Source organism: Limulus polyphemus, unplaced genomic scaffold (genome assembly GCF_000517525.1).
Source record: "Limulus polyphemus unplaced genomic scaffold, Limulus_polyphemus-2.1.2 Scaffold56, whole genome shotgun sequence".
Taxonomy (NCBI): Eukaryota; Metazoa; Arthropoda; class Merostomata; order Xiphosura; family Limulidae; genus Limulus; species Limulus polyphemus.
Window position 1 is genome coordinate 681,083 of NW_013665666.1, and position 12,151 is coordinate 693,233.

Consider the following 12,151-nt stretch of genomic DNA (forward strand, 5'->3'; position numbering starts at 1 on the left):
AACGTTTCGACAAGGTTTTGTTCCTTATGATGACAAAAACCTTGTCGAAACGTTGTACATTTGCTGTTATATTAAAGTTTTTCTTCATTACCCATTCAAGCCGTCTCCAGCCATTACATATGATAAAATAACATCATTTATTCAAAAATACGGTCTTGGCCAAAACGTTTGCATACTGTTCTATATTGATGATATTGTCTACATGCATGGAGCAGTTATTGAATAAATGCCCGAGTAGTAATAGAGAAGGTAGCGTATGATCGGACAAACATGTACGTGCTGTTATTCTGGTCTGTATAAGTTGTTTTGAGTATCTGTTCGTCAAAACACACATAAACACCTGTTTTGTAAAAAAGGGTATGATTTTGGTATAATCTTTTTCGAAACAGATCGACATTTTGTTCAGACAATTTCTCTGTATTTGGTACAGACTCATGTCTCGTCACGTGTCAGAAGTTATAGGGTGTCAAATTGTTATACTTTCCAGAAATGATATGATGAAAACTGACATTGCCAGAACAATAGAGTACCCCCAGTGAACTATATCCAGAATCCTGAAACGTCATCGGAGTACATGGAAATTGTTCCAGAAAGCTCTACTGATACACGCCGAAGAACTACAGCTTGAGATTACCGTGTTTCAATCAGGTTAATACATCAAGGTCGACAAGAACAGTGAACAGGAGACTGACCAAACAAGAAGGGCTATCTGTAAACTCATATTAACCAGAATTAACTGCCGTCATCGCGTTACTTGGGCAAGATAGAATGCCAAGTTACGGTTAGGATACTGGTGACACGTCATCTTTTCAGATGAGTCCTGTTTCTGGCTTGTTAAAGCTGATGGTAGGATTCGTGTTCGTCGTGTGCTTGGAGAACAAATGAGAGAAGACTGTCTTTCCCACAGGGAACACAAAAGAGGTGGTGCAGTACATGTCTGGGCAGCTATTCATCATGGTGGAAAAACTGCTGTTCATATCCTCTAGGGAAAAGTCAATGGCGCCTCCTATAGGCATCACATGGATATGATATTTCTATCATACGCTAGGGCAAGGTTTGGCAATAACTTTGTATTCCAAGATGACAATGTCGCTGCACACGGTGTGCGTATTGTACAGGATTATCTCGACCAGGAGGAGTTACAAGATTGTCATGGTCAGCAATGTTTCCAAATTGTAATCCAATTGAGAACTGTTGAGCAAAACTGAGCCGAAAAGTTGTTAACTACGACCTTAAACCAGCTACTGTAGCTGAGTTGCAGCGCTTTCTAGTGACAATTTGGAATGAAATCACGGTGGATTACAATAATAACAGCATCGACAGTGTGACACGTTGCCTTGCGGAGGTTATTAGAGTACGAGTAGGACCAACCAAGTACTGAATGTTGAATATGAACTGATAAGAAATTACAGATGCTATGTATAATAATTTGATGTTATATTTTGCCATTATATATGTTTCGGTATGGTTTTGTTGTGATAGATAAAATGCTGAATTACACATCATTCTAGAGGTGTCTGATAAAATTGTTTACTGTTCTAATGAGTCGTTCATGATGTCCATAGAACCTGTCTCATTACACAAATTACATACGTAGGTGTTTGATATAACATACATTTCTCAGTTTGACAGCGCTAAGTGTATTTGATCTTATTCGTTACAAAATATGCAAGCATTTTGGCCATGACTGTGATAGGCTGTGGTCTTTAAACATTAACTATGACTGATTGTTAAACTCATCCTTAATGCGTTGCACTCCAGAAAAGAATAACGTAAGTGCGCGAAGCAATGGCAAAAAATAATTTTTACCCATTGATTTTCTTAAGACAAACCTTGACGGTGCTCTCAACCAAGACATTCAATCCTGATTTAGATATTTAAATAGCAATACATATTTATGACTGAGTAAATAATATATTATATATTCTATTAATTATATATGATGAAATAACCTCAGTTCATTCAGAAATAATAGGTCGTGGTTTTCAAACATTAACTGTGACTGATAATTAAACTCTTTCTTAATGCGTTGCACTCCAGAAAAAAATAACATATATTCGTAAAGCAATAAGAAAAAAATATATAGAAAAATAATTCTTACCCCTTGACATTTCTTAAGACAAACATTGACGGTGCCAACAAACAAGACATAACTCGAGTGAGGAAACTTGAAGGCTCTGAACTGGGCCGACAGCGTGTTCCCATTATCTGATGTGTAGAAGTTACCGAAAATGTAAGAATCAATGGAGCATCTACGGGGAAAGGAAGGGAGGGGGTCAAAATCGGAAATGTAATTACAGTGGCAACACCAACAACGTCGTTTACTGTTATTAAGTAAAAGAAGAGTGAGAAGATATAAATATCTAGAACTTCTCGATTTCGTTAGTCGATATAGATGTTTCTTTACAATATCTTGACAACGCCAAATCCATCATCATAAAATGTGTACACTCGACAGTTCAGTCCTGACAAAGACTAATAAAGTGAATACAGAAAACTGGCAGCATTAGAGCTCCAACAGATAAATAGGTTAACGTATCTGTCTAAATTCTAATCCTTCTTAGTCCCCCTTTTATACTTATTCAGTAACATTTTTAACAATACTTAGGCTGGTGTCACACTTATTGTTAAAGAGGTATATTATTCGACAGTTAAAACTGGCAGGAAAATGAGCTTACGTCTCAGCTATAATATATATATCGAGATAGACCTGCCATAAGAAGCAGTGTGCTATTTTGCTGGAAAAGGGCATAACGCTATCTTATAAACATTTATTTTACTTCATTTTCTTACACAGGAGGTTCAGTAGTCCTACATAATGATACATTTAATACCCGATAACTAATGAATAAGATAAACTCGCGCAGAATAATCTAACTGCTTACAGCGTAATATTTTTTCTATGAAAATAAACTCCATTTTCTGGTGATAAAAACAATATATATAATTAAGGATTTTTTTGACAAGAAAGTTAACAATAAGGGTACATTTCTTAGTTACATCCGATAAATACATTCTCAGACCAAGCTCCAGAATAAAATACAATGATAATAGGATACGCATAATTACAGAAATTGTTGATTGTACATTGACTAATTTAAACATCTAAAAATTAGTCACGCCCTCTTTAAGAAATGTAACATGTTTTAATTATATATATTAAAAAGACTAAAACTCTTGTATCTCATTCGTTGTTCATTGTAAAGCATATAAGGACCATGTCTGTTACTTCATTCTTTCTTAACCGATGGTGATTCTGTTTCTTACCCGTTCATAATAATCACCTCCTCCTGTTTATGTGCACTATCAGTGACTTTCAAATAGCTTGCAAGAACTCCATAAATGTCTGAAAAATTAAATAAAGCCATTATACAATTTTCAAGAACTAAATGTTTAAATATAGCTATCATATAATTTTCAAGAACTAAACGTTTAAATTACGCCGTCGTACAATTTTCAAGGACTAAACATTTAAATATAGCCATCGTACAATTTTCAAGAGCTAAACATTTAAATATAGCTATCGTACAATTTTCAAGAACTAAACATTTAAATAAAGCCATCGTAAAATTTTGAAGAGCTAAACATTTAAATAAAGCCATCGTACAATTTTAAAGAACTAAACACTTAAATAAAGCCATCGTACAATTTTCAAGAACTAAACGTTTAAATATAGCTATCGTACTATTTTCAAGAACTAAACGTTTAAATAAAGCCATCGTAGAATTTTCAAGAACTAAACATTTAAATATAGCTATCGTACTATTTTAAAGAACTAAACACTTAAATAAAGCCATCGTACAATTTTAAAGAACTAAACACTTAAATAAAGCCATCGTAGAATTTTCAAGAACTAAACATTTAAATATAGCCATCGCACAATTATCAAGAACTAAACGTTTAAATATAGCCATCGTACAATTTTCAAGAACTAAACTTTTAAATAGTTTAACACTCATCATTCAAAATGGACACATCTTTTCTATTAGAGAATAAAAGCGATTTTCAGTAGTTATTTTGTACTAAGTAAAAATTTAGTTTAGTTCTTGTACTAAGTTAAATTCTTTGATAATTTTTTCTTCACTCGTATATCACGTTTTGATTTGAGAATAAACACAAACATAGAGGAAGGAGTGGTATGTTTTGAACAAAACAGCTTTGCGACATAGCCTATTTCAATGGAAACTACGCTGTAGTGCTATTGTCAAGATGCACAGTTGTCAGATTTTAATATAACATATTCAGTCTCTACATAAGGATAAGATTGTTTGTTTGTTTGGAGCGAAGCACAAAGCTACAGAATGGGATATCTGTGCTTGGCCCACCACGGTTATCGAAACCCGGTTTCTAGCGTTGTATGTTCGCAGACTTACCGCTGTGCCACTAGGGGGCAAGGGTAAGATGCTAGAAAATTTAATACCATTATGACTTATGATCTTTATAACTTTTATATATTTTTTTTAAACCTAAGAATTCCAAGAAAATAAATTATGTCGTAGGTCAATATTCTAGACATATAATTCCCTACTTCCTGCTTGTTACTACATTTACCCTATACATTTCAAATTTCTTTAAATGAAGAGAAGTTATCTCTGAAGAATATAATTTTCCAACATGGAAAGCGTTTTATGATAGCTAAAGAACCACCCTGTTAAATGAAACCCTCATTTCGCTTTGAATGACAGCAGTCGCTGAGTTTTAACTCAAACTTATAAGTTGGCAGTTGTCTTATATGACAAAATTCTGGTGGGGGAGACGAATTCTTTATAAATCACTTTTATTTAAAATTGTTACCTGAACTGAAAAAAGGCTGATTAACTGGTCATAATTCCTTAATACTTAATCGGTAAAAATGTGTTATAGTTTAAGGCATGAACAACCAGGAGTGTAGAAATGTTATAAGCATTTAATGGTAAATATCATTACTTAAGTTTATTTTAGAAATGTTTCTCTATGGAGGCGCCATCTACGATACTACATAAGTATGAGTAAAAAGTATTAACACAATTTAGGTTTATTTGCATTTGCTGATGGTAAGTCAACCACTTGTGAACCGCCCACAAAATCTCCAAACGGTTGGTCTATTAGGCAGTAAGTAATTTTTCCTAGCTGTTAGCAGATGGTTTGTGACTTTTGTATTTTTAGACCTCAACTACTTTTTGAGAGTTTAAGTTATTTAAACTAATTTTTTAGACAGAAAGTCATATGGACAGACAAACATGAGTGAAATAAAAAATAATATATATATAACAGGGGATTACTGCAAGTATGACGATATTCAACAAAACATTGAGATTATCATAGCTTTGACTTTAACACTTGTATAACGCTGAGAGTTTGACTCTAGATATGACATATGAAGCTTGACTAAAGTAATTCACAATAGCATTTAAACCTACCGGAACTTTTCTCATCCAGATATATCAGCATTTCCAGGGGCGTCCCCGGCTCCACGTTTATTGTCGTGTCTAACATCCGTCCTTTTTGCCTGAGAGCCAGATTAAGAAATGGAACGGGTGCTCTGGCAACGATGTATTCAGTGATATTAATATGTCTGTAGGGAAATACAAAAAAAAGGTATACACTTCTTAAACCGATCTAAGCAAAAGAAAACAAGAACAAGAAAAGACCATTTAGTCTTTATACTTGGAGCTAGATTGAACAGAGACGCATTTCAGCCTATAATAAAACATGAAATAATCGTATTAACGACTATATGTGATGAACGCCATTTCTTATGGCATTACATCCATTTCGTTGAAACATATCAAATGTCTGAAAGTATGTATAAGATTATTATAAAAATCTGACATTCGTGCCTAGCAATGTTTTTTTCATATGTTATATTGAAAGGGCGGTTTCTTTCAAATTGTTCCTAAACGTAATAAAGTAATTTCTTTCAATTTACCGTTTTAAACAGCTTAAATACGAATCCTATTTATGATATGTATGTAAACAATGAACGATTCTAGCCTGATGCAACACTAAATCCACTGAACATTTCTTTGTAGTTATAATCTGTATGTAATCAGTAAACGATTCTAGCCTGATGTAACACTAAATCCAATGAACATTTCTTTGTAGTTATAATCTGTATGTAATCAGTAAACGATTCTAGCCTGATGTAACACTAAATCCAATGAACATTTCTTTGTAGTTATAATCTGTATGTAAACAGTGAACGATTCTAGCCTGATGCAGCACCAAATCCACTGAACATTTCTTTGTGGTTATAATCTGTATGTAAACAGTGAACAATTCTAGCCTGATGCAACACTAAATCCAATGAACATTTCTTTGTAGTTGCTATTATAATTTTTTAATGTGCTATCATCTTTAGCCCTTGTAATTTTCTATTACGGGCAACTGACTAAAGGTTAACCATACTGATATTTGATGACACTTCGTCATTATATGAATATAGGATTATAATGACAATCTGCCACACGTAATTGACATTTCCAAGTGACACAAATGTATATTGCTTTTACAATGAATTATGGAATATTTAATACTTAATCGAGAACAATGATGAACAGAGATAACTCTTTGTTCCAAGGTTCTTATTTGTCTTAGTTTTTGTAAACTTTAACCCTTATTGTTTGTAAGTTGATTTGTCGTATACTAACTCTAACAATTCTATTTATTTTATATACTAAAGTTGACGAATAAGTTCTTTTTAACCCCATTGTAAAAACTCAAATAAAGTTACCAACTAGTTACTGATTTTATTTTCTTACAGGAAGGGAATGATGTCTTTGCTAATGTTAAACAGTATTCAGTGTTCGAACGTAGCGTTAAACTAAAATGGTCTGTAGCAATCACTGCCTCTTATTTCTGTTAATCACCTAAGCAGATAAAGTAACACTGGGCACGTTTTAGATAGCATGTCAAAATGTATAAGTATGCTGACTCTAACAATTCTATTTTTTACTAGCTGGAGCCCCCGTTCCCTGGACGGAAGTTATGTAAATTCACGGTTAATGAAAAGTTATCTTAAGACATGAAAAGTTACTTCTTTTATATGTAATTGTAAAAAATGCAAAAACGCCCATAAAAACTGCAAAACACAAAATGTGAAACCACAAATTTGCATGTATCTCCGCATGGACCCAAAAAACCTTTATACCAAATTTGGTGAAGATCCACTAACATTGGGCGAAGTAGTGATAAAAAACGCCCATCGCAAAATAAAAAACTGAAAATTTGTATGTGGACCTAACGAGCCTCCATACCAATTTTGGTGAAGATTCATCCACATCCTGTGAAGTAGGATACACATTTAAGATTTATTATACATGGAATTATTGTAACCTAAACAGGAAACTCATAATTTTCATGGAGTTAATTGAGAAGTGATCAATTTATATAACAGCAATGACTTGATGATTACAATATGAAGTAAGAAACATATAAAAATTAGTTATATCTAAGTTTGTTTGTTTAGCGTAAAGCAGCACAGTAGGCTATCTGGTCTGTGTCTCCGCTGGAGATATCGAATCACGAATTCTAGAGTTATAAGCACTTAAGCTTATCGCTAAGCCACCCAGAGACGTATACTTAAGTAAAGTTTATTTCACAGTTTCACACTACACGGTTGTTTTGGAGATGCTTCAGCTAGAAATCCCTTTTGTCTCTCACTTAGTTTCGCTGTAAGTGGAAAATTATTTATTGAAAGTAAGCAAATATAACGACCAATAATTTCCCACCCAGAAACGATTCTGTTTCCATGTTTTAAATCTTTGCGACAGAAAAATTGTAGTTACAGTTATTCGGTTTGATTTTATGTCTATAATTATTTACCTATTTGACGAAGTTCATTTGAAAATATTAGTAGAAAAACAGTGAATTAGTAGAAAAACTATTATAATTATTCAGATAGGAAACTTATCTTAACGTCTTTTCCAAGATGTTCGATACATGAATTCGACACATGAAACTTTAACATTTTAGCTTCAGCAGCGCGCATAGAAAAATGATGTTATATTTAATATATTTTTTTTATCCAAGATATTTTATTAAATAAATATTTAGCCACTCCACCCCCTAGTGACACAACGGTATGTCTGCTGACTTAAAATGCTAGAAACCAGTTTCGATACTCGCGGTGGGCAGAGCAAAGATAGCCCATTGTGTAGCTTTGTGCTTAACTTGAAACAAACAAACAAATAAATATTTAATATTCTTTGTTATAAAAAAGACCGGGAATTACGCTTTCAAAAACAAAAATGAAACAGACATGGTGACAAAATTGAGACTACCCATTATTTTCATATCTTAGATAAAAACAATCTTACTCAGGTTCAGAGAAATTTTCAGGTAAGACATTTCTCCTGGTCCTGTTCTGAAACATGCCTTGATGAGGTTCACCAGGAATGGCGCACTTTACCAAAATCATTTCTTTAGGCTCCACGGGGTGCTCAACAATAATTCTGTGGTAGAAGATCTTTTCTCCCTTTCCGAATAAATCAAAGATTCGTTAGTATTATTATCTTTAGTTCTAATCCGTTAGTTATTAGTATCATTAGCTTTGATTGGTTCGTTATTAGTATCATTAGCACTGATTGGTTCGTTATTAGTATCATTAGCTCCGATTGGTTAGTTATTAGCATCATTAGCTCTGATTGGTTAGTTATTAGTATCATTAGTTCTAATTCGTTAGTTATTAGTATCATTAGCTCTGATTGGTTCGTTATTAGTATCATTAGCTCTGATTGGTTAGTTATTAGTATACTTTACTTTGATTGGTTAGCTATTAGTATCATTAGTTCTAATCCGTTAGTTATTGGTATCATTAGTTCTAATCCGTTAGTTATTAGTATCATTAGTTCTAATTCGTTAGTTATTAGTATCATTAGCTCTGATTGGTTAGTTATTACTACCATTAGCTCTGATTGGTTAGTTATTATTACCATTAGCTCTAATCCGTTAGTTATTAGTATCATTAGTTCTAACCCGTTAGTTATTAGTATCATTAGTTCTAATCCGTTAGTTATTAGTATCATTAGCTCTGATTGGTTCGTTATTAGTATCATTAGCTCCGATTGGTTAGTTATTAGTATACTTTACTTTGATTGGTTAGTTGTTAGTATCATTAGCTCTGATTCGTTAGTTATTACCATTAGCTCTGTTGATAAGATTTTAGAAAACAATGAAACGTATGTAATTATATTAAAATTCAAATGTGGAACATGCTATAAATGCCTTAAAGAAGTAAAAGTCACAAAGTAGAAAGATATTCTAAAACTGTTTTTGTGTTGTTATATTTTTACCAGACACTTCAATTTTATATTAGTTTAAGTTTATAGTAGGCGTAAAGTGCGGTGTGTGCTTTTTCAGAAATATAATTTTTTTATATAACCTAAAGAGTTTTTGAAAAATATCGGAACCACATTTATCAGTTTTAAAATGAAAGAATGCATTAGAGTACCGTTTCTATGCTTGATAATATATGGCTAACATTAAATACCAGTTTACCTAAATTATATTTCAAAGTGTGTTACTCTGTGAACTTACTGAGAAACTGAACAGTTACCGTTATTTTATTAAGGACTCTGATTGTACCACAAGCGTAGATGTTGTCTAACGGAAGGCGAAACGTTGCTCGTCCATCGTTGATATCCGCCTGGCATTCTGATGAAAAAAATAAAGATTAGGATGTAATGCATTGTCTCACACTACCCATATATAGAATTTTCCGAAATCGAAGGCCAATAATAGAATGGCGCAGCAGGAGATCTCTATGTAATAACAACTCCCCTTTATAACTTTTATTTTTTCCTCCGGGGGAGAGAACTTGCATTACGGCAATATGAATTCGTTTCCTTGCAGCATGAAAAAAAAAAAATTAAAGTGTTTTGACGAAATATATTCTGTAATCGAAATGCAATATACCAGATGTCCAAATTTCAAGGACGTTGAACTTCATTCTAGGTTTATCATCAGGATATGGATACTGTTGCGTCAGCGAGTCACATGACCACCGTGACGCAACGTTTCTAGAACTATCATGTACTTTGGCGAATGTTCAAGTTCTTACTAGAAATAGGGTACGCTGGTATATAAAAGAGGGGAATGTAATGTGTGGATAGACGGTGAGTAATTGATCTGCAGTCAGAAGTATTGTTGACGTTCGTTGATTAGCGTTTGTTTTAGCGCGATTGTTGAAGTTAAGTGTATCGGTAAAGTTATATTCGGAAAGAATAAACCAGTTTTATTAAGAAAGAACTTGTGTCGCTTAAGTTTCGTCGGAACGAAGTTACGGAAAATCAATTAACAAACGGAGACGTAACAATACTATACCCGTGTGTTTGTCTCTCTCTATGTGGTTAACTATATGAATGGGGGTGTGGGGCAGTTACTGTTACTTCCTCATTATACGTTAAATATTTTGTTACTAATGGACCTATTGTATGTACAAGTACATTACAAGTATTTCGAATGCTAACACGGAATTCTCTAGATTTTTGGAATCGAAAAAGTTCACTAATTTTGCTAGTGAATACTGAGTAAAACCAATAAGTCTAAGTATACACGTCTACAAGGTATTTTAAAAATACTCATTAAGTCTAATTCTACACGTCCACAAGGTATTTTAAAAATACTCGTTAAGCCTAATTCTACACGTCTACAAGATATTTTAAAAATACTCGTTCATTATTTCAGAACTTCAATAGTTTTTTAAATCCTTTTACCACTTCATCGTTTTCTTCAATACATTCGAACTAACTATTTAATTGCTGTATTCCTTTGAACTATTTTTATACTTCTAAAAAGGAAACAAATTGAATTTCAAACTCGCCAACGTAAATTTCGCTAACATTGAACGTTGTAAAAAGATGTTTTAAATTTTAAAGCTACACGTGTCTCCTTTCTAAATTAGTCATTCGACGGTACAAACGGATTCTGGCATTTCGAAAATAACAAAAAGTTCACTTCACTTTATTGCTTCAGTTTTTTGTATATAACCTTCAAATATGAGAACTAAGGTTATGAGAATTTCTTATAAAACATTATAATTACATTATTTTTTTTACGGAGCACAGTAATGTTGTAATTGTTAATTTATTGGCCACTTACTTCCATGGTAATTGAACTCAAACACGATTACATTTAAGAAAAAAAAAGTGAAGACAAAATATGTAGATATTTTCTATTCCTAGTTTTAAGTATATCTTTTATAAAACCAAAAACTATTTTTTACTTTTTGTTATAAAAAATATAATGTACTAATATTTATATCTTATCTAATGACTATTTAATAATAAATACTGGAAAATCTAATGGGAACGCTCTTGTAATAGACTTATATGTATTCAAAACATTTACCACCATAACGTATGCAATAAAATGGACCGGGTGTGGGGTAGTGATTAGCACGCCCTGACAGCGAATCTGTGTGTACGTGGTTTGCATTCCATTGCCACAAAATCACAATCCGCATTTTGCAGCTATGGGTGCATTATAAGAGTGACGGTCAAACTCCACCACTCGTTTACAATAGTACAATAGCTGTAGACTAGTTGTCTTCCTTTTTGTTTATCGTATTAAAACTAAGGACGGCTAGCGCAGAAAAAAAAACTTTGTAGATTTCCACGAATATTCAAAATAAGTAAGCTAATTGTACAGTAAAACTTAAATTTTCGTAATAACTCTTTATATTTGAGGTGCCAAAGGGTTTCCCCGGTGGGATAGTGGTACGTCTATGAATTTACAACATTAAACTCGGGGATTCGATTCCCTTCGGAGGACACAGCATATAGCCTGATGTGTCTTTGCTCTAAGAAAAATAAAAACGTGTACCAAAGGTGGAATGTTAATTTTAAGTTACGAGTTTTATGGAAATCATAAATATAGCTAATCAGTTTTGTGTTTAAAAGAATCGAATGATAGAGGTCGTGATAAACATAGATGCCCATTCTTTATCTACTATGATTTATTATTATTTAGATAAGGCCATTTCGAAAAGGCCTTCTGAGATCGTGATAATTTTGTTGTCAAATATTGATTATTTTCTGTTTGTACAGAACCAAGGCAATATTTTGTATTTTCTGTTTGGATTACATACAATATTTTTTACATATTTAAACAATGAAAATGTTTTTTACTAGAAAATTGATCAAATATAAAATTGCAATCGCACAACAATTTG

General features: G+C 32.8%; 1 protein-coding gene across 1 annotated transcript in view; it reads right to left on the reverse strand.

Annotated features, from left to right (window-relative positions):
• LOC106463966 overlaps positions 1–12,151 on the reverse strand; it is a 126,553-nt gene that overhangs the window by 7,162 nt on the left and 107,240 nt on the right. The window contains exons 3-7 of the mRNA XM_013924069.2: positions 9,536–9,633; positions 8,298–8,455; positions 5,400–5,554; positions 3,268–3,346; positions 2,102–2,252 (exon numbers count right to left, since the gene is read on the reverse strand). Of these exons, the coding sequence (XP_013779523.1) occupies positions 2,102–2,252; positions 3,268–3,346; positions 5,400–5,554; positions 8,298–8,455; positions 9,536–9,633 (641 nt within the window). The remainder of the gene's footprint in view (positions 1–2,101; positions 2,253–3,267; positions 3,347–5,399; positions 5,555–8,297; positions 8,456–9,535; positions 9,634–12,151) is intronic.